The sequence below is a fragment of the Echiichthys vipera genome (assembly GCF_963691815.1).
Source record: "Echiichthys vipera genome assembly, chromosome: 4".
Classification (NCBI taxonomy): Eukaryota; Metazoa; Chordata; class Actinopteri; order Perciformes; family Trachinidae; genus Echiichthys; species Echiichthys vipera.
Genome location: NC_139829.1, coordinates 4950527 through 4977846, shown reverse-complemented (window position 1 = coordinate 4977846; position 27320 = coordinate 4950527). Strand labels below are relative to the sequence as shown.

Below are 27320 nucleotides of genomic sequence, written 5' to 3'. Positions count from 1 at the left end.
ATAATCTATATGATATATAGTATATATTTATATCATTTGTAATAGATTATCAGTGTTCTTTCTTGACAGATTCACTGGCGGTTAGCTCCCAATCTAGTTTCTGGTCTATTTTCTCTGCGAGCCGACCGCAGAGTGCTATACTGCTACGGTCTGAACAGCACAACATCATTTATATACAGTCTTGTTAACGCAGGCAGATCTTTGGGTTATTAAGCGACACTTCCACCACAGCTTAATCAAGCCCCCACCACAGCGACTTACTGGTTAATCCAATACAGAAGTGCCCGAAACTGCAGTTCTCCGAGTGTCCAGTAGGAGTAGTTTGCACAATAGAGCAGTTTCTCATTGACCCCATGTTAAACAGGCTGTTTTCACAGCATCATTAAACCTATTTTGTGCAAAAAAAACATTCTAGTCTGTATGTTTAGTTCATATCTCCATGACAAAAATGAGGGTGGGGAATTTTTTTGTGGCAGGCTAGTTTTTATTTTATTGGAGGTTAAAGTTTATGAATAATTAGGGGCGTGGCCTCTTGAGTGACAGTTGGCCGCTGGCCCTCACTTCTCCTCGGAGGCTAGTTGTCAGGATTAGCATCATTAGCATGCTAACTCCGTCATCTCAACCTGGACTGTGGTCATTCGTGTGGTGATGTTACTATAAGTGACAAGATGGTTTGCTGTTCGATCAACTGTACAAACAGATGGTTTAGGAACACACCGTGTTAGTGTTAGCTTTGTTATGCTGCACTTGCACCATGACTTGCAGTACAGCCTGCTATTTATGACACATACACTAGATGCTTATCTAGAGCACTGTGTCTAATATCAGTTTAAATCATAGATCAGAAACGCTGCCTGCACTTCACTCCTCGAGCCGGTGTAATCTCAGCTAGAGACACCGTCAGTCTCTGCCCTTAAAAAAATCTGTTACAAAATTTAAAAAAAAATGACTCCCATTCCCTCCTTGTTCCGGAAAAAATCGCAACATTGACTCCCACTCCTGTTTATCTAGTAAGATGCTCTGTTAGCCTAGCTTCTGGGCGGTGAAGCTAATGTGAGCTAATGTGGTTAATTCTGTAAACATCACCCAGACGGACGTATCTCCCTCCCCCAACGTCACATCAATGTCCTTTTTTTGGTAAGAGGAAATGTGGAGGAGTCAAAGTCTGACAAGATGGTGGCTCCCAGAGGCGAGTATGATTGTTAGTCACCTCCCTGGTGACAAGGGATGAGCTCCTGGAATCAAGACACCTTTTATTCTCAGATTATGTTGTGTAGTTTGTGCACCCTCAACAGTCTGGGACAGAAAATATCTAGTCGTGTGAGCAGCAGGTTTTACTGGGTATCATCTCCAGTCTTTAGGGAATAAAGAAGGAAGTGGAGCTCAGACCCACTCCAACGCACCTGATGTGCAGAGACCTCGAAGCTCCTCTCCGGTCCGAAAACCTCCGGACTCTTCTCCTCCTGGTCCTCCTCTTCCTCCTCCCTCCTTTCATACAGAGAGCGAAGCCGAGAGTCTGCTGGAGGAGCTTCAGCGTAGTAGAGAGCAGGCAGGACTGCTAGCAGGTGAGGCTGCAAACACCACACGTCTCATGTTGACCAGATTCAGTGAACCAAAGAGGAGCAACATGGTGTGTACTTGTGCGTCCAGCTGCAGATTTGGAGGTTCCTGTGCAGCAACAGGAGCAGCCGAGTGAGACTGAAGCTGCAGCAGAAGGTGGAGCATCATCCGTCAGTGTCTCTGCTCCCAAAGTGTCCATCCCCTCCTCGGCCCACCACTACTGCTTCTCTCTGGACCTCTGCAGCCTGGGAAACCTCAGCCTGACGCACCCCATCGCCGCTACACTCAGGTGAAACACTTACATCCTAATCTCACCTTTCTCCAGAATATCCTGTTCCTCATGATAACCTTTCCCTCACAAACTTCACTGTGAGGCTGCAGTTGTTTTAGTGGGCGAGTATTCTACCAATTATTCCATTGATTTATTATCTGTAAACCCGCTAAGTGCATTTAAAGTGAAATTCTGGCGTAAAATCATCCCACGGTCTTTTTCGGCACTTACATACATCAAATAAGCCATCAGGACAGTTTTTTTGTGTATGAACTATTAACGGCGAAATCTGGGAGAGTCGCTAACAGCCGGCAATGGCTAACACTGATTAGCTCGGGGCAGTACGAAGGCATTAAAACGTCTACCAATAACACCAAGACTCTGCAGTAGCATGAGAAGAGTCCCTACAAAGAGAATAAGTAGTACAGTCAGTAAAGGCTTAAATTGTAAATCCGGCGCAACATCATCCCATGGTCTTTTTTGGCACTCGCATACATCAAATAAACCATCAAGACTGTTTTTTTCGTTAACAACTATTAACAGAGAAATCCGGGAAAGTTGCTGAATTTTGCTAACACTGATTACCTCGGGTCAGTAGGGTGAAGACATTAAAACATCTTTTTTAACCACTAATACTGCTCAAAATACCACCAAACCTCTACAATAGCATGAAAAGAGAAAACGAAGCACCAATGGGCTCCTTCCTTTGGGATTGACTTTGGTAATCCACTTGAATGGACTTTACTATGAGAGGAGCTGGTACAGGGGCCAGTAGGTAAGTCTTTAAAACACTCTTTTAATGAACTCTGGGTTCACTAACTACGTTGTTGGTGCTTTGTTTTCTGTGTAGGGACTCTTCTCATGCTGCTGCAGAGGTTTTCTGTTATTTTCAGCAGTATTAGTGGTTAAAAAAGACGTTTTAATGCCTTCACCATACTGACCCGAGCTAATCAGTATTAGCCACGTCCAGCTGTTAGCGACTCTCCGGGATATCTCTGTTAATAGTTCATACATGAAAAAAAGCTGTCTCAATGGCTTATGTGATGTGTGAAATTTTCACAAAATACCATGGGATGATTTTACTCCGGAATTTCACTTTAAGTGCCATATTACATTCTGGTTGTAGAGAAAACATTTGTGTCTTAGTGGTGCTGCAGGGTGCGAGCAAATTCTGGTCTCAAATAATAATCGATGCAACACAGTGTGCTGTATATACTTTAGTTATAAAACTATGCTTTGATACAAAGAATTTGCATCGATCATTTTTAAAAATTGAGTTTCTGGAGGAATCATAAAGACAGGGACACATTTATATTAAACATTCTGGGTGTGTTTGCCTTTGTTTTCATGTGTAATGAAGCCTTTAAATTCATATTATCACGGCAGATAAAACTGAAAGGCAAAACCATCTTATTTCATCTTATAACTCCTTATAACAAAGTGTTTTTTGAAAGTTTGCAGGCATTTCTCCCTTTTTTATTTTATTTTTTACTTTTCGGCCCCTAAAACCGCCCCACGACCACCGCCTCAGCGCAGTACAGAGGTCTTAATCGTGTGTTTGTTGTATTTCAGGTATTCATATCCATTCTTTGGCAGTGCAGCTCCCATCATGACCAGCCCTCCTGTGGAGCTGCAGAGGAACACGGAGGCGGCTCTGCCTCAGTCTTACTGCGCCTTCGACTTCGCCGCTCTGCCTCAACAACTGCAGGACACCTTCCTCCGGTAGGAAAGCACAACAATACTTTACATACTTAATGCTGAAATGATATACAGTCGAGCACATGGTGTACTGAGCCGTTGTCCAGCAGGTGGTGCAGCAGGACCGTGTTTGTGTGTGCAGATAAATAGTGGAGCCCTGCAGTGTAATGTAATGTAATGTAATGTGTGTGTCTGTGTGTGTGTGTCTGTCTGTGTGTGTGTGTGTGCTGTAGAGTCCCTCTGGTGGTGGAGGTTTGGCACAGAGACTCCACCAGCAGAGACCAGCTGTTAGGACGAGCCTCCGTCCAGCTCTCTCACCTGCTGAGCTCTGAAAGGAGGAGCCTGCTGGCACCGTCAGGAGAGCCCAGCTGGAGACAAACTCACCGGGACCGGATCCCCGTGCTCCCAACACACCGGTAGGACACAAACCCTGACTGACAGACTGACGACACAGTGGCCTAGCTGTTTAACTGTTTACCACCAGTGTTTCTTTTTCCAGTCCCAGTGAGAAGGTGGCAGAGTTGAGCTATGAGGCGACACTGGAGGACCTGGGGCTGGTGAAGGCCAGGGAGGTCATCGTGTCTGATTCTTCAAAGGTGAGACAAGTGTGTTTGTGTGTGTGTGTGCGTGTGAGGTAATTGGTATTTATGTACATACATTTTATTATTATAGGTCACATATTTATTACTTGGGCTGGTGTTAGTGTTGTTGTATTGGACTGCATTATGTTGAAATGTTTTTAAATGGGTCAAAATATTAGAAACCATGTCAATATGATGCAAACGACACACATCTAACTGAATAACGCTCTGACAGTCAATCAACACTGAACTTTATTATCTTTGGCGCAATTTAGGGAGAGAGAGAGAGAAATTACCATGAATAAGTGAATGATTTACTATTTTAAAAAATTCAAAGTGGTGCATAAAATTCTACGTGACGCACATGTTTACTGGAACAGGTTTCAAAGACAAATAGATTTATTTCAAAAATGAATTAGATATTATCAGGAAGAGCAACTCGCTCTCTGCCTGTTTACCATAAAACAACAACTGACACATTCCCTCAAACAAATCTATAAAGACGGATCAGTTAGGTAACGTTATGTTTAACATTGTCATGAAAAACTAAACATAGAGGCATTCACGAGGACAGCTACGTGTTCTCTTAGGATGGAGGATTTCTTCTTGATTAATTGTTTGAGCCCTAGTACATAATGCAGTGGCCACTGAAAGTGTTGACAGACATGTGTTGTTGTGTTGTCTCATCAGAGTGAACCTGCAGTCCCCACACAGCCGTCCTGCCCCCCTGCAGCACCCAGACCCGCTGCTCCCAACCTAAACGTGGCCTCACAGGACCCCACGGCCCCGAGAGACACCCTGGAGTACCGCACGGCCCTGGAGCTGGAGCTGTGGAAGGAGGAGCAGGAGGATCTGTTCGATGATCAGGTAAACACAGTGAAAGGAACAGCACAAATTGTTTTTGGTTAAAAAAAAATGCAAGAGTCAAATACAAGTATTCAAATATCTATAATGTGTGTGTGTGTGTTTGTTCCAGTTGAGGAAGAAGGAGCTGAGCCACATGCAGGCTCTGGCAGAGGAGTGGAGAAAGAGAGACCGAGAGAGAGAAGCTCTGGTCCAGAAGAAGGTGGGGAGTCCACACCTGCCTCCTATTAAAAACACACAATACTTACACTTTACCGTATATTTGCTGCAGGATTGACAGACGTTGTGTGTCTGCAGGAGGTGGAGTATAATGTATTGGAGGAGAAGCTGCAGAAGACTCTGTTGGATCTGGAGAGAAGAGAGAAACTGCTGTCTGAGGCCGAGCTGGAGGTCTGACTCCCTCTCACTCTTATCTACACACTTTTTATGATACTATAACAATGACAAGAGTGTTTAATCAGTGTTGTGGTCCATGTTTGCATTATTAAGATTGATTATGGACCTAATTCTAGCATGTTTTTGAATTTAATGGTAATAACGACACTCTAGGAATGTAACGATACTCCACGAGACAGTAAATCTGTGATGCAAATATGCGACAAATACACACATATCGACACTGATCCCATTCTGAGTGATACGTGACCCCCGGAGTCTTGTAAATCCCTCTGTGGCCTTTTTTTTGTACTGGAAACATGATGAGTAAGACGATTTTTGAGAGGGCTTGCCCTGCAACTTTCCCAGCGCCCTATTTTACCCCAATGTAAAAGCGCCTACTGTGTAATCATGTAATCCCACTCCTTGTTTCCCTGTAGTGTGTGTGATCCTATTTTATTTGTGTCTTGCGTGTTTGCTGTATTCATTCTGCTTTTGTGCCGCCATCTTGTCCATGTCACTCTTGGAAAAGCGGTTTTAAATCTCGATTAGTTTTTTTTTTTTTATCCGGTTAAACAAAGGATATTGATTGATGTTGGCGGATTGTGTATAAAAAGCAGGACAGTTTTACCGTAAGTCTGTTTATGTGCTCAGACTCAGAGGCTGCAGAGGGAGCTGAGAGCTGAACACAATCTGACCCAGAGAGAGCTGCAGGAGAGCAGCAGGAGGCTACAGCAGGACTGTGACCACCGCGTCGTGCTGGAGAGAGACAAAGTCCGACTGATGGAGGAGGAGAGAGGCCGGCTGCTGCAGCAGGTGCAGACACACAGGGACACAAAAAACTCAAATCTCTTTAATAGAGATTCTATAGAAGTCAATGAGAAAATGAGCCTAAACTTCTCACTTTATTTATTCCCTCCTAATAAGTTTTTTTTTTAGTTTCAAGTCTTCTTCAATACAGCATGAGGTTCATTCAGTAAATTATGGTTCCATTCAAAGTCAAAGAGACCAGAAAGCAGGGATGCTTTAGGGCGGGGCTACACGGCCACCTGTCAATCAGGATAAAGGTTTAGTAATGTGTATCCGACAGCCAAAATGACGCCTGGCTTCAAAACAGTCATCCATAAACCAACGGTTGATGTCAAAAATAATGCGTTGTTTTTCTGTTTGTGTCCAGATTGCAGACGGGGACAGTCGGTACAAACAGCTGGAGAAAGAGTTCCAGCTCTACAGAGAACAGCAGAACATCAGGCCAGAGTTCAGGCTGCAGTCAGAGGTCAACCTGCTGACTCTAGAGAAGGTAATTTAATCGTTTTTACACGTTCTAACCACCAAGATTAGTAGTGCTTATTATATCAGAGAAGAACCTACTGAAGGAGGTATAACCTGTCCCTTACAAGTGAGCAGAAAAAAAATCAACACAAATGAAAAAACAAGCAACATCGGGCGCGAGGCGGGGTCCACCCTGGACAGGACGCCAGTCTATCACAGGGCACATAGAGAGAAACAGAGACAGACAACCATTCACACTCACATTCACACCTACGGGCAATTTAGAGTCATCAATGAACCATTGATGACTCTAAATTGCCCGTAGGTGTGAATGTGACACCTGCACGTCTTTGGACTCTGGGAGGAAGCTGGAGAACCCGGAGAAAACCCATGCAGACACTGGGAGAACATGCAAACTCCGCACAGAAGGGCTCCGGTCGGGATTTCGAACCAGGAACCCTCTTGCGGTGAGGCGACAGTGCTAACTGTGCTAACACCGTGCTGCCCTGCATTACGCCATCATTTTCTTTTATCCAATTCATTTAACACACACACGCACACACACAGGGCTTTTACATATAAATACACTGATAATATCAACTGTATGAAAACATTTTTGTTTACTTGTATTTTAACAAAGTGGTTAATATTTGTCTGTGTTTTAAACGGCAACTTATTTCTTTTTCAAAAAAGAAAAACAATATTTTTTTATGGTAAATGGACTTGTTCTTATAAAGCGCCTTTCTATTCTTCTGACTACTAAAGGCACATTCACCCATTCACACAGAAATTCACACTGATGGCAGTGGACATCTACATACCATCTAATCTAATCACTCACACCACATTTACACACCCATGCGCAGCACAGGGAGCATTCAGGGTTCAGTGTCTTGCCCAAGGACATGTGGACCGGGGGAGGTGGGGATCGAACTGCCAAATCTCTCGAATGGTGAACAGCCCACTCTGTCACTGAGCCACAGTCGCCCCATATTTGGACCTTTTAGTTGTTACTCTTAGTGTCCCACAGACTCAAAGGCGGTGGTAATGAAAGAAATAAGAAGAATGTAAACAATACAGGATTGAAAATGTTCAAAACAAAAACTTCATAGGGTACCTTTTACTTTTAATGCCAAAGAACTGTTTTTGTGCAACAAAAATTGGATAATTGTTCTTTCAATATTGTTACTGTGATTTTAATTGTATCCATGACCATTTAGTTTTACTAAGGGAGAAGCAGTGATTCAATTTTTTTCTCACGCTTGTATGCAATTTCATGCACTCAGTGCCTCGTTCTACAGTGGCAGAATTTAAAATGTCCAGAACTTCTCAGACGTGTGTGTGACTGATGTTTGGTTGCTCTGTGATTGTTAAGGTGGAGCTGGAGAGGAAGCTGGAGTCCACCACTAAGTCCAAGTTGCACTACAAGCAGCAGTGGGGGCGCGCCTTAAAAGAGCTGGCCAGATTCAAACAGGTACTGTTCCTCTGTAAATTGCCTATTTTTAACCAAGCCCTCACCACGGCGACTTCCTGGTTGATCCAATTAGAAAGTGCAGTTCTGTGAGTGTCCACTAGGGGCAGGTTTCATAATAGAGCAGTTTCTCATTGACCTTCATGTTAAACAGGTCGATTTCACAGCATCATTAAACCTGTTAAAGGCCTGGGACAAAAAACAATTTAGTCTGTATGTTTAGGTCATATCTCCATGACAACACTGAGGTGAGTGAATTTTTTTGGACCAGGCTAGTTTTTATTTTATTGGAGGTTAAAGGTTATGAATAATTAGGGGCGTGGCCTCTTGAGTGCCCGCTAGCCTCTGGCCCTCACTTCTCAGCCAGATGGACGTATCTCCCTCCCCCCAACGTCACATACATGTCCTTTTTTGGTAAGAGGAAATGAGGCGGAGTCAAAGTCTGTCAAGATGGAGGCGAGGATGATTGGATCAAGTTGAGAGAACGGACACCGGCGGGTATGCCAAGTCCATTTTTTATACAATCTATGGTTTTAGCCCAAAGTGTATCCAAAAGGCCGTTACTTACCAAGTAAAGAAGCATTGTTTTAGCTACAGAAAGCTGTAAATAGATACTTTGGATGCTTGGTTTGAAAAGAATTTGATTCAGTTTTATATACCCAAAAAAATGAAACCAATAAAAAATAAATCCTCCAAAATTAGCGTGTATAACCTGCTAAAGTAGGTGATGGTCTCCTTTCCCGTTGACAGTAAATGTGTTAGTAAACAGTGCACAATTTCTAACTTGTAGAAAGTCAATAACACATGACAGAAATGGGTTAATGCATGGACAACAGGAAAACTGAAGTCAAAAACCGAAATAAAAAGCGAAACTGACCCTCCAGACTGCAGAGGTGTTGGAGAGCCGCCGCCGCGCTGAGGCCTCTCTTCCTGACAGCGCTCATATTTCACAGCAGATAATAGTAGTTTTTCTGTGTTAGGACCCTGCAGTTTTTTAAATCTGCTGCTGGAGACGAGCTGACAGTGTTTAGGACATTTAACAGCTCTGTTTAAAGACACAGAGCGAGCAGAGGAAACTGAGCTCAGCCCGACCACCATCAGTCAGCCGCCATCACACCGAGTACACCAAGACAGTACGTTTGTGGTCGATGTAAAGGCAGGACCGACCCTGAAGAGTTTGGCTTGATTAAAAGTTATTTTAGCTAAGAGACAGCATCAAATACTCACATACATGTAAAACTCAAAGGCAGTGACTTTCTCTGTGAAGACTTTTAGAACTTTGTGTAGAAGTGTGAAGAAAATGAGCCTAAACTTCTCACTTGATTTATTCCCCCAGTAAACCTTTTCCTAATGAGTTTATGTCTCAATCTCTAGTTTCAAGTCTTCTTCAATACAACATGATGTTCATTTAGTAAATTATGGTCCATTTAAAGTCAAATAGACCATGAAGTGATGAAAAATAAACCAGATAAAAATACAAATAAGATGAGGTAAAGGGAAATGAAAAAGAGTTGAAAGATTATGACAAAAAAGTTGGAATACTTGGTGTGTGTGCGTGTGCGTGTGCGTGTGCGTGTGCGTGTGTGTGTTTCCTCACACATTTCATTGTCTACTTCAGCTCAGCTAAATATTTGGCTCTGGTGTAAAAACACACCTCTCTTTTTCTTTCTCGCTCACTTTTTCCTTTTTCCTACACACACACACACACACACACACACACACACACACACACACACACACACACACACACACACACACACACACACACACACACACACACACACTAAGTGGGCCTAAGACTAATGTAAACACACACAGACTTTATCTGACAAACTAATAACTGTTACTGACATTTAACAGCTGGAAAACTGGACACACATTTTTCCTCTCTTTTCTTTTTGCATCACTCTCCTCCCCCTCTTTCTCCTCTTTCTCTTTCCTCCCCCATCTCCCCCCTTTTCTCTCCCTCTGTCACCCTCTTCCCCCTTCACTCTTTATCGCTCTCAGCCACTCTTTTTCCTCTTTATATCTTATTTCCATTTAATCCTTTCTTTTTTTGACCCTGTTTTCCTCCTTTCTTTCTGTCTTGGTAACTTTCATTTTCTGTATTTATCTCTTTTGACCACTTTTGTTTCACCTCTCCCTATTCTTTCTTCCTCCACCTCTCATTTACCCTTCTTTATCTTCCTCTTTTCCTCTCTTGTCTTTTTGCAGCAATCTCGCCCTCTTTTTTTCTTTCTTTCCCTTTATTCTTCTTTTTTCTTTCTCTTCTTTCCCTCCTCCATTTTGCATCGATCTCTCTCTACCTTCAGCCACTTCTCTTTCTCTTTACCGTCTTGATATTGTCCTCTCTTCTTTTATTTCTTTTCCTCCTCTTTGTCTCTCATCCCTGTATTCACCTCTTTCTGTCCCTTTATCTCCCCTTGCTCTTTCTTTCCTTTAATCCTTCTATTTTATGCACCTTTTCTTCTCCTCTTCTTTTTTCCACCTTTCATTTCTTTCAGTCTTTTCTTTTCTCCCTGTCTTCTTCTTTCTTTTTGCATCAATGTCTCTCTTTATCTCCCTCCTCTCCCTTTCTTTCTCTCTCTCTTATTCCCACCTCTTCTTTCTTTGTCTTTCTTTTTCTAGCGTTTTCTTTGTAAAGCAGTCCTTGTTTTTCCTCCCTTCTTTCTTTTTTGATGTTTGTTTTTAGTCTATTTTCCTTTTGCATCATCTCTTTTCTTCCTCTTCATCGTCTTCATCCTGTTCTCTCTTCCTTTCTTTGTTGACCTCCTTTTTCCTCCTCTCTTCATCTCATATCCCTGTATTCACCTTTCTTTTGTCCACTCCTTTCTCTTTCTTTCCATTTATTTTTTTCTATTTTTAAAGACCTTTTTTCAGTCCTCTCTTTTTTTTCCATCTCATTTCTTTCAGTTCCTCTCAGATTTTTAGTCTCTCTTTTACTATTCTTTTTAAATGAATCTCTCCCCTCCTTTCTCTTTTCATTTATGTTTCTCTTATATCCATCTCTTCCTCTCTTTCTTTACCTACTGTTTTCTCCTCTCTTCGTCTCTCTCTTTTCTAGCTTTCACTTCATCTAATATTTCCTTTTCTTATCCCTGTATCCATTTCACGATTTCTCACCCCCTCTCTTCTTCTTCTTTTTTTTCAGCTCACACTTCATTTCTCTTAGTTCATACCTCCCTTTCTCTTCCCCTCCTTTCTTTTCTTTTACTCGTTCTCTCTCTCTAAGTGCCACATCATTGTAAAGAAAACACAGTGTGATTTATGCAGCTCTAAGGGGGTTCGGTGCCGAGTGTCACCCCCTGCCTATTAATCATCCCTGGGATTGCGTTAGCCCGGCACTAACTATTCAGATGTCACACTCTCGCTTTTTACAAAATATCAGCCGTGTGTTTACACGACCATCCGTCTTGGCGCTCTGCGGTTTTTTAAGGCCGGCTCTTGTTTGGTTTTTCTCGGCCTCTCCTCGCCTATTTATTCTCTCCTCTCAGCGCCTCGCATGGCGTGCTGTTTAGCTCTAGTCGGATCATAAAAATTCTTGTCCGAGGAATAATGTGCTTTTCAACCCAGGAGGTGCGGAGCGAGAATTAATGTGCAGACGGCTCCGAGGTATTAGATCAGAGACTTTTTAAATCCAAAATATTGGGACAAGGAGCTTAAGTTGCTCTTTCCAAAGCAAAAATATTGAAACAAAGAGATTAAAGTTCTGTGCCTGGAAGCTAAATTTGGTATTTTCCAGCCCAAGTGGAAAGTCAGGCAACTAAATATGGCTTTTTTAAAAAGCTGCTGGTATCAGGAGAAACAACTAAACTTGGTCATTTTTACAGGCTGCAAAGAAAAAAGCACATATTTATATCCTCACTCACACGCAGCCCCAGTGAAATCCACTTCGCCTTGTGCATGTTGACTTTCTCACAGTGAGGATGCAGAAATGTCGGCTGTATTAACTGAAAATTAATTAAACTGAATGGTTTTAACTGCAGGATCATGGAAACATAAGGGGCCTCATGATGAAGTCGTATGAACAGATTTGTTCTTAAGTTTCTTGTACTAGCGATTATGGAAAAGTCATCGCACTCCTCAATTTTCTTGTATTTTGAGTCCAGACCTGTCATAATTAGTCTGCTGTTAGTTTTTCAGATTGTATAGTTCATTACTTTGAAACCTACAGTAATTCAATTTTATAATTATGTTGACATTATCTTGTTAATATAATTCTAAATGTATTCATGTTGCGATAACTATATCATAATTCTTTTTAAATTGACTATTAATGATATTGTATAAAACTACAATATCAAGATGAACATCTCAAACCAAAAAAAGAAATAATACCAGTTATCCACAATTAGCGATTAAAGTATTTTTAATGATTAATCGATTAATTGTCTTATTATTTCCACCCTAAAGCAGCACCTAAATACAGTCCAAAGGTCTGGAGGGCAAAAATGTTCTTTGGTAGTAACATATATTAAGATTTATTGTGTTTGTTGTGGTTTTTTTTGGTTGATAAGTAGATATGACAAAAAAAACAACATATATATGTATTTAATTTTTATCACTTGCTCAATAATCTGAAAAGAGGAGAATGATGACCGATGTTACATATTATTAAGAAGATACATTTGCATATTAAGATTGTCACACATTGTCGGAAATTTTTAAGGAAAAAAGTCAAAAGATTGTGACAAAAGTCGTAATATTTTGAGGTAAAAAAGTTGGAAACTTGTGACAAAAAAGTTGTTATATTAGGAGAACAAATGTCGGAAGATTTGTTGGAGATAATCGTCCAGCCCTCTCTGCTCAAGTCTGTGTGAAAAAAGTGAACTAGTGAATGTAACGTTACTAAGGTGGACCAAACCAGTTTAAACTGGGCTGGAGGACCAAACCAGTTTAAACTGGGCTGGAGGACCAAACCAGTTTAAACTGGGCTGGAGGGCCAAACCAGTTTAAACTGGGCTTGAGGGCCAAACCAGTTTAAACTGGGCTGGAGGACCAAACCAGTTTAAACTGGGCTTGAGGGCCAAACCAGTTTAAACTGGGCTGGAGGACCAAACCAGTTTAAACTGGGCTGGAGGGCCAAACCAATTTAAACTGGGCTGGAGGACCAAACCAGTTTAAACTGGGCTGGAGGGCCAAACCAGTTTAAACTGGACTGGAGGGCCAAACCAGTTTAAACTGGACTGGAGGGCCAAACCAGTTTAAACTGGACTGGAGGGCCAAACCAATTTAAACTGGGCTGGAGGGCCAAACCAGTTTAAACTGGGCTGGAGGGCCAAACCAGTTTAAACTGGACTGGAGGGCCAAACCAGTTTAAACTGGACTGGAGGGCCAAACCAGTTTAAACTGGACTGGAGGGCCAAACCAGTTTAAACTGGACTGGAGGGCCAAACCAGTTTAAACTGGACTGGAGGGCCAAACCATTTTAAACTGGGCTGGAGGACCAAACCAGTTTAAACTGGGCTGGAGGACCAAACCAGTTTAAACTGGGCTGGAGGGCCAAACCAATTTAAACTGGGCTGGAGGACCAAACCAGTTTAAACTGGGCTGGAGGGCCAAACCAGTTTAAACTGGACTGGAGGGCCAAACCAGTTTAAACTGAACTGGAGGGCCAAACCAGTTTAAACTGGACTGGAGGGCCAAACCAATTTAAACTGGGCTGGAGGACCAACCAGTTTAAACTGGGCTGGAGGGCCAAACCAGTTTAAACTGGACTGGAGGGCCAAACCAGTTTAAACTGGACTGGAGGGCCAAACCAGTTTAAACTGGACTGGAGGGCCAAACCAGTTTAAACTGGGCTGGAGGACCAAACCAGTTTAAACTGGGCTGGAGGACCAAACCAGTTTAAACTGGGCTGGAGGACCAAACCAATTTAAACTGGGCTGGAGGACCAAACAATGTTCACAATGTGTCCAGAAATTCACTCATTAATATTCGTGGAACTGTGATATTTCATCTGACTTTAATCCTCAGATCTAAATGTGACATTGTGACATCTCTAATGAGGAAACAGAAGTCCACGTGTTCGATGTTTCATCATGTCTTGGTTTCAGTCTGTCACTCACGCTGTCAGAGTTCAGGGTTCACTAAAACAAAAACGTCCTCTCTCATGAGTCTGTCTGTATAAAACTGTCTGTCAAACAGCAGATGCAAAATGTCGTCTGAGGGAATTTCTGGGTGACTGGTCTCAGTGGAGAGACACTGATGTTTCCCACTACAGCTAATTCCTGGATTATTATGGAGCTCCAGGGTGAGAGGCTTCCAAGACCAGGGAAGGTCACGGAGGGCAAGGCATTTTCATATTAACACGAGTATATCCTCAAAGCAATTTCAGTCAAAAACAACTGGACTGGTTATTTGTCTAGGAAAACGTTTCACCTCTCATCCAAGAGGCTTCATCAGTTCATGTACGCATCTGACCAGGCTGGGACTGATCGGACCAGTCCCAGCCTAGTCAGATGCGTACATGAACTGATGAAGCCTCTTGGATGAGAGGTGAAACGTTTTCCTAGACAAATAACCAGTCCAGTTGTTTTTGACTGAAATTGCTTTGAGGATAACGATGACCTGGACGAATGAGAACATTCACAGGCTTAACACGAGTATAACTTATTGTTTTTCAGAGGGTTTTAAGCACTCCACAAAATTAACAAATTTAAGATCAGAAGTTGTATTAGAGACATGAAATTATTAGAAAGCAACACTCAACGCCACTTTAACGTTATTCTTGCAAATGCGATTCTCTAGTCTAGTGTTGACCTTTTTACGAGAGTGGAGACGCTGTGCAGAAGCAGCAAAACTTCATTCAGCCGGTTCATAACTTCATATTCAGGCCATCGACCAGTTCATGGGACATTTTGACCAGACCACAGGTTCACATATCCACATAGTTGCAGCTTCAACGTTAAAAATCTCTCCCCCCGCCTGACCTCTGACGCTCCCTCCTCCCCCGACACGTGCGCTGCTAACGGCTGGTCTGTTTACACTACCGGTGAAGTTAGCACTGACGCTAACGCTAATGTTCCTTACACAAAAACCACCGTATTACAGAACTATAGGAAGTGATAACCGATAGCATCTGGATTCTACATTATCTCCTGTAATGCTGCGTTCTAGAATCAAACTAAAAGGACCTGTCCAGCAGAAACTCCTCCCCCATCTCATCTCTTTTTAGCTCTCGATGAAGCTGCATCAGCCTCCACCATCTCTGGAAATTAGAGCACATGTTGACTGGCCTCTCCCTCTGGACACATCAGTCCTTTGCCGTTCCTCGCTCTCTCACAGGTCGCTCTGTCGCTCTGCAGAGAGGCGCATGACTCAAGCAGTGACAGCGGGAGGAAACTGGAAGAGACACTGAGACGATGACAGGCAGGAAGCTCAGCCAATCATTTTATTAGGACAGAATAAAATTGATTGGTCAGACATTTATCAGAAATATATGAGAACTGAATATTGATGAGTTTTATACGGAAGCCCTAAAAGGTCATACATTACATACACTTTATTTCCTCTTTTTTCCTGTGATAAGACCATTCTCCTCCATCGTTTTCTCGTTATAATCACATCTCTCATCAATCGAGGCCGGACACAGGCTGAAATAACTTTATGCCTTTTTATTACAGATAATGTTCACAATAGTGTGCATAATCTAAGAAGACGTTAGTAAGGCTTCAGCTTTAGCAGAGGAGCAGGCTAAGTGAGCCTGATGTCCTCATTAACTACAGTTTTGTGTTTTTTAACAAACTTTATTGTGAACAATATTCTATTACAACAACATAAATACCAGTACAGGGAGGAGTTTTACAATGTGCACATACATATACAGATTAAGTAACAGTATAACCAACTGAAATCATCTGTCAGTGTTGTCTATAGTGTTCAAGATATGAGAAGTCTTTACAAGGCATGGCATGTCAGGTGTGACAGAAATCTCAGGCCTGTCACGTTTCATTCATTTCCAAATTAATTATCTCCTTATTACGAGAAAACCGAGGAAAATGATCTCGTAACCACAAGAAAACTTAATTCGTTATCAAGGGAAAACGGAAAATAAAATGTTCATTCATTCATTCATTCATTCATCTTCAAACGCTTGTCCCTGTCGGGGTCACGGGGGGCTGGAGCCGATCCAAGCTGACATCGGGCGTGAGGCGGGGTACACCCTGGACAGGACGCCAGTCTATCACGGGCACATAGAGACAAACAGAGACAGACAACCATTCACACCTACGGGCAATTTTAGAGTCATTAATGTATGCAATGTTTTTTTAATTTTTTTTTTTACAGCTATTCGTGTTCAGACAATGTTCTGCATTTGATAACTTTGGTTGGCTTTGTTTTGCTGAATGAAGAAAGTAGACAGTTTGTAGTACGACACTTGAAGTGAAATTCCGGTGTAAAATCATCCCAGGGTCTTTTTCGGCAAATTGGGTCATCAAATAAGCCATCAAGACATTTTTTTTTGTATAACAACTATTAACATAGATTTTTCTGGAGAGTCTCGAACAGCCTGCCTCGGCTAACACAGATTAGCTCGGGGCTGCGGTTTGGATGCATTAAAATGTCTTTTTTAACCACTAATACTGCTCCACATAAAGCAAAACCTCGTGAACCTTAGTTTTTAAAGACTTACCTACTGGCCCCAGTACCAGCTACTCCATTCAAGTCGATTACCAAAGTCAATCTAAAAGGAAGGAGCCCAATGATGATTTATTCCAGCAAAACACATAAACGTTGTGGTTGTTAGCGACTCTCCAGAAAATCTACGTTAATAGTTGTTACACGAAAAAAAATGGCCTATTTGATGACCCAATTTGCCTAAAAAGACCCTGGGATGATTTTACACCAGAATTTCACTTTAATAAAGAGCTGTAGTAAAAGAAGACTTCAGGAAGACATCGCCTGCTCTTGTGGTTTTTAATCTTCATATTAAAGTTGTTTGGAGCCGACCGTCAGCTTCTATCGCACACAAACACACCACATTCTCCAACTCTGCTCTGGTGTCTCGTTCTTATCGCTCTAGCAGCCTGAAAACACTGATCTTGACCCTTCATACATCTGAACAACTTTTGGTTTGTTTTCATAAAAATAGTCTTGAGAGCAAAAAGACTGAGAACTCACGGCAAAGTTCTGTTCTTCTTTCTCTTATCTGATCGTGTTTTGTGTCGGGTTTTGGTCCGTTGGTCAGATAAAACCAGACATATGAAAGACATCTGTATGAGCTCTCCAAGCTTTTTTTTAAGGTATATTTCACTAGAAAATAACATTTGATCAAGTGATGTAAGATTTAGATCTGTAGGATGAAGTTGTAAGAGTCATAACATTTGTCTTGGTCTTCCTTTCCTCTTACATGTTAATATTTGACTTTTTTGAAGAATGAAAACGCCACCTCAGCTTTAGTCTGTCAGCTTCTCAACACAAAACAGACATTTTAAATTTATCCAGATTTTTCGGCAATTTCAGCTGCAGAAACTAATTTGTCTGTAATGTGAGTCCCAGTCGTCCCCTTTTGTGTTTTATCCATCACATTCCTAAAAAAAACCTCAGTGAAAAACTCCCACTGATCTCCCACAGATGGAGAGCTGCTCAGAAAACTACATCTGAGCCGTCTAGCTGCTCGCCACTGTTGCCCTCTCAAAGTGGAGTAACGGAGGCGGGAGACGGAGGGGAGACATGGGGAGGAAAAGTCATTCTCTGGTCATCCGACCCAAAAAAACCCAAATGTCTGAAACGTCGATCCTGGACTTCCTCTGCGTCCCTCTGCTGCTCACAGCTTTTCTAAACTTTTACATCAGTTTGACATTCAAAAATATTTACATTTTTAACAACTGAACCACGTTTCCCTCCGAGGTTCATTTTTCCACACTTTTAGTCCATATAATAACTCGATTCAGATTTTCCTTTGGATCGATGTTGCAGTAAATGTTTGGGTCTGAGACGATTGGGACAAAAACTGGCATGATATTTTAAGGGAAAAAGGTCGGAAGATTGTGAAAAAAAGTCGGCATATTTGGAAAAGTCGGAAGATTGTGACAAAAAGGGTCGAAACATTTAGAGAAGTTGGAAGATTTTGACAAAAAAGTCGGAATGTTTAGAGAAGTGGGAAGATTGTGACAAAAAAGTCGGAATATTTTGGGGGAAAAAGTCAAAAAACTCAATTCAGATTATTTTTTGGGCTCATTTCCCGTTTATGTTGCAGCAAATGTTCGTGTCTCAAAGCTGGGTGTTACTTCATAAGATCCTTTATCATCATTTAATTTAACCGTAGAGCGATAAAAATCATATATCGGGATATCTCGATGCACAATGACGTCTACAAAACAACTAACTGAACTTTCTCTGAAAATCTATGGTGAAATATTGGGATATCATTCATTATTATTATCATAAAATGTCAGTAGTGTCTCCTGAGAGTTGGCAGGCCTGAAAAGTTCTGAGCATCAATGAATGTGGAGCTGAGAATCTTCTGCGCAGCTCCAATTTTTACGCTCATGATATTTCGAGTCGTGCACACGTGCCCACATTCTCCGCATGAAGAAAAATCAAAACACTGGAGCATCTGGTGCTGACGATGTACCTCCCTCTCTGTTTGGGTTTATTCTGTTCCACCACAACCTGGACCCTGAGGTGACAGCCACACTACTGCGTGTTGCTTTTAAGAAAAACCCATCTCTTTCTCCACGTTCACGCCTGGCGTCCACTCTACTGCAGCGTTTTTGAGCTCCTAAAGCGTGTCCGTTTGTGAACGCCGCGGAGGCCATTTCCCTGTTAAAGCCCAGGTTGTGTTTGAGTGTCTTGTTTGTAACCGTAGACATTTGTAAAGGAGGATGCAGAAACTCTCATCAGTTAGGTCGGCTGAGAGACCTGACTGTGTGGCTGCTCCTTTCCCTTTTTATTTTTTTATTTAATCATCAACAGTTCACTCGTACTGAACATACAGTACTATTTAGCTATTTACTTTTTTAAATGTATTCTTTATTTAAATGGTCAACAATTGACTGATAGACTATGTTTATTTTGCAATTTACCTTTTTATATTTCAATTCAATTTAATTCAATTTTACAGGTAGTGTCAAATCAAAAGTTATCTCAGGACACTTTACAGACTAGGTGTAGACCACACTCATTTACTTATTTATGATTTACATAGACCCAATTTATTAATTTATTTCTACAGTCATCAATTTCCCGATATTAAACATGATGTATATCTAGCTATTTAATCTATTTTTATTTTTTTATTTAAAAAGTTGACAAACGACTGATACTGAATGTGTTTTATTTATTTATATGTAATAATCAACACTTTACTAATACTGAATATACAGTCTTATTTAGCCATTTACTTTAATTTTATTCATTCTTTATTTAAATAGGTCAACAATTAACTGATAGTGGTAGATTTTTAACTAATTATTATTTTTTATTTGTTTTAAAAAGTTAACAAATATTAAAACTGGCTCCCTCCATACACCTCTAATATGTCCACTCCCTCTCCCAATCTGTGTTTTCCATCACCGTTACCGCCTTACACCCGTGTGCATCTGCAGCCTGCAGACTTGTACCGGTCACACACACACACACACACACACACACACACACACACACACACACACACACGCGCGCGCACGCTGTCTGTCAGTCTGGCGTCGTATTTTTTCCGATCCATCCTAGATGGTGGCGGTCCTTGCCGTATTCTTTGTGTTCCTCTAAATGGCGCTGGGTTTCCTCCTTTATCACTCTGAGCTCTGAGTCTTTGGACTTTATAAAGTTCTGCCTTTACTGTCCTCATCCCACATTTTTACTTCTCTCACGCATTTAAGAAAGAGCTTTGGTGGATGGAGATCGTTTTAGTTTTTCAACCCCGTTTTAAAATGAAAACGTAGCATTGTGGACAGAGCCAGAGCGTTCTCTGGTTGTAGTAGTTGCTGCTTTCTTGCTGGACGACAAACTCTTGTTGTTTTTCTGTCAGTCTCTGTGACACAGCTGCGGGAAGGAATCATGATGTAATAAGAGTTTTAGTAGCTTTTCTCCCTCACCCCTCCTCTCTCTTCCCCCGGCGAGGCCTCAGTATCACCTCGTTGTCTAATTGTTTCAGGACTCGGCCCCAGATTGTCCTTGGCAGCGGGCACTAGAGAAAATGTTTAGCATGTTTGTTTTTGTAGTAATTAGCCTTAAAACGTCTTATAATATAGACGGCTAATGGTCCACAGAGAGCTGGGCCTGTGTCAACACACACCGCGCGTGTGTGTGCGTGTGTGCGTGTGTGCGTGTGTGCGTGTGCGCGTGTGCGTGTGTGTGTGCGTGTGCGTGTGTGTGTGTGTGTGTGTGAATGATGTGTTCATGAGAGATTGTGTGTGTGTTTTTTCTGTTGGGGGGGTGAGGTGATCAGGCGTGTGAAAAGCGTTCTGCGGGGCAGTAATGTGGAAATGTTAGTTTTCCCATCCAGAATCAGCCGGCTGCTCGTTCTGCTCTGCATCACCACAACACACCGACAGATTCCAGCCTCTCCAGCATGTTTTCAGTGTTTTTCTGCCCCGTTAGCGGTGCGGCATGAGATGGTATTAAAATAACTGCTGAAGAGGTTAAAATAATATTTATAGAGGATAATTTAGTGTTTCACAGCAGGTTGTTGGATGTCAATTAGAGCCAGACCCATGTATCGTTCAGCCGATATTTATCGGTAATGATCGGTGTTTATGTTTTTTGATATGTGTTGATATAAAAACCTTTTTTACAGAACATAATGCAGAAAAGATACAGTACTATTTTGCTGATAACTTAACAATTTTATTTTTAAATATTTATTTAAATAGTCAGCAATTGACTGATACTGTACATGATGTTTATTAAGCAAATTCATTTTTGTATTATATATTTGAACAGTTAACAATTGGTGGTTCGATCCCCGACCTGCCTTACTTGTGTCATAGTCGTCGTGTCCTGGAGCAAGGTAAGGTGCCGTGGCCAAGCTTCCGTCAGTCGGCCCCAGGGCAGCTGTGACTACTATGGTATTTTACCACCACCATGTATGTCTGTGTGAATGAATGGAACCTGGACTCTGTAAAGTGCCTTGAATACTGAGAAAAGCGCTAGATAACTCCAATCCATTATTATTATTAACACTGAACATGATGTTTATTTAGCTAATTTATTTTTTATTTTCTTCATTATTTATTTAAACAGTTAATAGCTGCCTGATATTGAACATGTTTATTTAGCTTTATTTTTTATTTTATTTTATGTATAATATTGTCAAATATTAATGTTAAATAAGCTTTATTAAAGCATATTTCAAAAATCAACATATTTCATTACAGCTCAAAGCGCCTGTATCGGTCAGGCTGTAATGGAAACCTCCAAACTTTAAATTTTGAAGGATTTATTACTGAAGCTCGGACACCATATTAGTGTTTTTGTTTTCCCTGCTCAGACCGTTTCCTTGATTTATGAACGTCCAGCTGAACGCCAGTAGACGGAGCCCAGAATGGTATTATGGGTCATTTTGGGAAGTCTGAGCTGAGAGAAATACGACTTTTTATAAAGTTTTCTCCCTGTTCTCATCGTGTTCGTGTGAATTTCTCAGGAAGGTTTTTTAGAAAATGTGAAAGCAGACACATTTATCACCAAACTGTGTAATTATGAAAAACAGTTCCTTGGCATCTAAACGCCCATGTGTCAGCAGTGAGGTCACAGCTTTATGTTGAAATGTTTCTCAGCTCAGATGCAGGATGTCAAACTCACGCTGAGAAAGTGGAACATGTTTTCATCACTACAATCACTGTTTTCAGTTCCAAATGAAAGTGACTTTTATATATATTTGTCAGGGCTCCCGCGGATCCTTAAAAGGTATTAATTGCCTTAATTGTTATTAAATGAAACTTCTTAAGGTCTTAAAAATGTTAAATCTTTGGAAACGGGATAAGACTATTTTTTTACTGACGTAATTAAGCTCAAATCTCAAAATAATTGGTGACATTTAGTTTTTTTCAATTTTTTAATGAATGCCTCTCGCCGTAACATCAGTCACAGGGCTCCAGACTAACGTTTTTCACCAGGACTACTGTGGCCCCCAGCTGAAAACTTTAGGGGCACACACTGTAAATCAACATGCGGACCAAATATTCACATTTCTACTAATGTTCACTGTATTACTAATGCATACTTTGATAATAAATGCAGAAATGACAATGTGCTGTTTTCAAATTCTTGAAAAAATATACCATACATTCAGAATTAGTGACTGGAAACAGGTTTTTAATATAATGTTTAGTTTTTAGCGTACAGGAAATTTACAAGGGCATTTTGTTCTGAAATTCCACAGTGAAAAGTTCTGTACGTTTGTGAAAAGATACCTGTGTCATCTAGAATGCACCTGAAGTGAACTCAGTCACTAAAAACAGACAGTTTCATTTTAATTCATATTTAATATTGCATATTTTACTGTACAGTGCAATTGATCCTATTTTCATATGTATCCTGTATATGTGCCTGGTTGTGTAACATTTTATTCTAAAAAAAATGAAAACCGGACGTGGGCACAACGAATACATTTTTGACGCAGTTTGATTATTTCACGTGGTGTGTTCATGTAAAGTTAATACTTCACATCCTCTCCATCATCTATACTGCAGAGTGTTTCCCTTCATGTCAGAGTTTTATACTGCAGAGTAAGACAGAATGACAGCAAAGTGTTTACCTTCATGTCAGAGTTTTAGACTGCAGAGTGAGACAGAATGACAGTAAAGTGTTTACCTTCATGTCAGAGTTTTAGACTGCAGAGTGAGACAGAATGACAGTAAAGTGTTTACCTTCATGTCAGAGTTTTATACTGCAGAGTGAGACAGAATGACAGTAAAGTGTTTACCTTCATGTCAGAGTTTTAGACTGCAGAGTGAGACAGAATGACAGTAAAGTGTTTACCTTCATGTCAGAGTTTTAGACTGCAGAGTGAGACAGAATGACAGTAAAGTGTTTACCTTCATGTCAGAGTTTTAGACTGCAGAGTGAGACAGAATGACAGTAAAGTGTTAACCTTCATGTCAGAGTTTTAGACTGCAGAGTGAGACAGAATGACAGTAAAGAGTTTACCTTCATGTCAGAGTTTTATACTGCAGAGTGAGACAGAATGACAGTAAAGTGTTAACCTTCATGTCAGAGTTTTAGACTGCAGAGTGAGACAGAATGACAGTAAAGTGTTTACCTTCATGTCAGAGTTTTAGACTGCAGAGTGAGACAGAATGACAGTAAAGTGTTAACCTTCATGTCAGAGTTTTAGACTGCAGAGTGAGACAGAATGACAGTAAAGAGTTTACCTTCATGTCAGAGTTTTATACTGCAGAGTGAGACAGAATGACAGTAAAGAGTTTACCTTCATGTCAGAGTTTTATACTGCAGAGTGAGACAGAATGACAGTAAAGTGTTTATCTTCATGTCAGAGTTTTAGACTGCAGAGTGAGACAGAATGACAGTAAAGTGTTTACCTTCATGTCAGAGTTTTATACTGCAGAGTGAGACAGAATGACAGTAAAGTGTTAACCTTCATGTCAGAGTTTTAGACTGCAGAGTGAGACAGAATGACAGCAAAGTGTTTACCTTCATGTCAGAGTTTTAGACTGCAGAGTGAGACAGAATGACAGTAAAGTGTTTTATCTTCATGTCAGAGTTTTAGACTGCAGAGTGAGACAGAATGACAGTAAGGTGTTAACCTTCATGTCAGAGTTTTAGACTGCAGAGTGAGACAGAATGACAGTAAAGTGTTTACCTTCATGTCAGAGTTTTAGACTGCAGAGTGAGACAGAATGACAGTAAAGTGTTTACCTTCATGTCAGAGTTTTAGACTGCAGAGTGAGACAGAATGACAGTAAAGTGTTTACCTTCATGTCAGAGTTTTATACTGCAGAGTGAGACAGAATGACAGTATAATGTTTCACCTTCACGTCAGAGTTTTATACTGCAGAGAGAGACAGAATGACAGTAAAGTGTTTACCTTCGTGTCAGAGTTTTATACTGCAGAGAGAGACAGAATGACAGTAAAGTGTTTACCTTCGTGTCAGAGTTTTATACTGCAGAGAGAGACAGAATGACAGTAAAGTGTTTACCTTCATGTCAGCTCCCCTGTGTGGTTTCAACGAATTTACCATAAATATCACAATACAGGCGCACTTCTCTCTCTGAAGCCTTGAGTCATGTTGTCGTGTCTGGGACGCGCAAAGCAAATGTACGCTTTTTTATATTTTTTGTGAAATTGGTCTTAAATTTCATTCCAGGTGGCATTAAATAAAGTTGTAAAAAGTCTTTAACTTGTAGGAACCGGTTTGTGTTTGTAGCGGGAGCAGGAGAACGCTATGACGCGCCTGAAGAAGCAGCAGGCGGAGCTGGAGGCCATGCGGCTGCGTTACCTAGCAACGGAGCAGAAGGAGGCGGTCCACCAGGACCGACAGGAGCTGGACGACATCAGGAATGAACTCAACAGGTCAGATCATCGTGTTTTTACGATTAAACGCTGCATCATTTTCATTTAATACCGTCAACATATTCAGGATCTTTATGAAACAATTACAACAAAACTCATACTAATAAGTATTAAAATATTAATTATTAGAATCTAAGACACAAAATAGTCCAGCAGCTAAAATATAGGAATATCATACAATTTATAAAATCAAATAAAATACTGTGTTGGACTTATGAGATACAGCAGAGACGTGAAAATTTTTGGAGGGGTCTGAGCCTGTCCACCATGTTGGAATCACACGCTATTGGTTGCCAGGGCAACACTGCACCAGAGATTGCTACAGTACGGAGTTATAATCACAACTTGAAGCACATAGAGAAGGAATCACTGCGTTTAAAACTGAGGGTGCACTCACACTGTCCATTCGTACTATGCCCTGTGCTTTAGGGTAATTGCCCCCCCCTCTCCCCCCGCAAATGTGTATTGCTTATACGTCATCACTCCTCTGAGATTTAGTTTTGTCTGACTGTCTTTGAACGTTTCATCTGTCCAAATCTGCAGTAAACACTCCACCTTGTATCAAATAACCGCAAACCGTTCAGCTGCATCTTTTTAAATGTCCGTCACAGAGAACAGTTGCATTTAAACAGACATCAGGACCGCTGTCAATGCTCGTGATCATACTCATACACATGCCCGTACATGTGCATCTGTGCTTTACTAAAGTCCACCTCTCTCAACCGGGCCACCAAGCGCGTCGTGCCACCAAGCGCGTCGTGCCACCAAGCGCGTCGTGCCACCAAGCGCGTCGTGCCTGGGCGCGGTACGGTTGCACTCACACTGGTCAAAGGAACTAGACTTTAGCCGTGAAGTGTGCTTGGATATATATAGATATATTTACATATATATAAAGCCTTTTTTTGTGTAACTAATAGTGAACTAAATACTAAAGAAAAATATGTACATACTCTATACAAATTTTAAATGTTTTTGCCGATATGTCGTCACATTGTTTACTTATTATATGATCACGTAGTTCATGATTTAAAAACACGTTTTGACAATTTTTTTGGCAGCTTAATGTACAAGTGGCTATATGTATAAACAGGCTATATAAGAAATACATTTATACTTAAATAGAGTTGAGAATAAATATAAATGTGAACAGGGAATTTAAAAAAAAGGTATTTATATATAAATCCGTCTGAGGATTTCCCAATAAAAGCAGCTCCTACATCTGTGAAAAGTTTGAGGTAGTCAAGAGGACCCAACAGTTTTACAATCCACCTCGACATTTTCAAAAGCTTTAATTATAATGAGCTTCTTTTCTCTTTGGCAGTTATCCTGACTCTGAATTCTCCTTTAATAACGTCCTACCTTTCATGCACAAGTTGTTTTTGCACCTCTCTCTATCACCATGGTACTGTAGTGTGATCATCCCGAGGCTGCTTACATGGATACCTGCTGGTTTTTAACGAGCTGCACTTAACTGCACAGATATGCTTTAATCAATTCATTTTAAACTCTTTCATTGGATACGGAAACAAACCTCCTTCAGTGTTTCTATCAAGAATTCATGGACCCAAGAGAATCAATCCCAGCCTCGTGAAATATGACATCATCCACCGCTCTAAAAGAGAAACTTGCTGATCCCTTTTCATATTCTCTTTGACAGATTAAAGCAGCAGGAGGACAGGTTAGGTCCCACCTCATCCCTGAGCGGCCCCGCCCCCGCTCAGGGCGTCAACGAGAGCGCCGACGAACACCTGAGCCGCCTGCTGGAGGAGAGAGACACTCTGCTGAGGACCGGCGTTTACACACACGAAGACCGGATCATCGCCGAGCTCAACAGACAGATCCAGGACGCCATGAGGGGCCGAGGTAATCTCTGAAAGCCAATCAGAGACAAGCTGTGAGGCCGCTGACGCTCTGTTGTGACTGCACTCTTTTTTTTTTATCATTGTGTGATCGATTACAGCGATCAATAACTTCAGATGGACTTGGACATGTCGTTTAAAGGATCATTCCACTACTTTAACATGTGTGAAGCTTTAATGAACGTTTGAGATTTTCTACTTTTTTCAGGCAGGAAACACTTTCAGTTCATTTTGCGATGTGTTCAGGGACGCTCCAACTGCTCGGAATCCACATGACCTTTTCCCAGTGTTCACTGGAGATAAAAGGATTTAGTCAATTTATCAATTTGTTGGTTGTCAGACACAATAAATAGGGCTGCAACTGACTATTATTTTCATTAAACATTAATCGTTTGGTTTATAAATGATAGAAAAATACTGAAACATGTCCATCGAATGTTTCTCAAAGTCCAAGTGCGCGATGTCTTTAGTTGTCTTTTTTTGTCCAAAACTCAAAGATACTCAGTTTAATATGATAAAAACAAGATATTTTACAGGCTGAAAGCGACATTTTTGCATCAAAAATTACAAAATGATTTAATTAATTAGTCAAATATTTGTGTTTAACTCATTGATTTTTTTGGCATTATCGCCTTATCAGGTGATTCATTAACTAACCATTCAGAAAAAGATATATTTAAATATAAAAAATATATTATTTATTATTAACAAAAATGCTCCGAATTCCCTTTAACGTTTAAATATGTTCGTTTTCTTTAAAATCTTTGATGATTAATTAATTATATTTAGGTTTTTTTAACTAAAGACATTGTTTAGGGCTCTGAGAACTTTTGATGGATATTTTATGACATTTTATAAATGTATCAAAAAATAATTGAGATTAATTCTCATT

General features: G+C 40.9%; 1 protein-coding gene across 1 annotated transcript in view; it reads left to right on the top strand.

The window, feature by feature from the left end:
• Window positions 1-26867, top strand: part of cep120 (centrosomal protein 120) — a 32527-nt gene extending 5660 nt beyond the window's left edge. The window contains exons 8-20 of the mRNA XM_083911740.1: window positions 1355-1565; window positions 1651-1849; window positions 3404-3553; window positions 3763-3945; window positions 4029-4125; window positions 4801-4977; window positions 5087-5176; window positions 5272-5364; window positions 6004-6165; window positions 6527-6649; window positions 7997-8095; window positions 24424-24569; window positions 26227-26867. Coding sequence (XP_083767866.1) covers window positions 1355-1565; window positions 1651-1849; window positions 3404-3553; window positions 3763-3945; window positions 4029-4125; window positions 4801-4977; window positions 5087-5176; window positions 5272-5364; window positions 6004-6165; window positions 6527-6649; window positions 7997-8095; window positions 24424-24569; window positions 26227-26443 — 1947 coding nt within the window. The 3' untranslated portion in view covers window positions 26444-26867. The remainder of the gene's footprint in view (window positions 1-1354; window positions 1566-1650; window positions 1850-3403; window positions 3554-3762; window positions 3946-4028; window positions 4126-4800; window positions 4978-5086; window positions 5177-5271; window positions 5365-6003; window positions 6166-6526; window positions 6650-7996; window positions 8096-24423; window positions 24570-26226) is intronic.
• The last annotated feature ends 453 nt before the right edge of the window (window positions 26868-27320 follow it).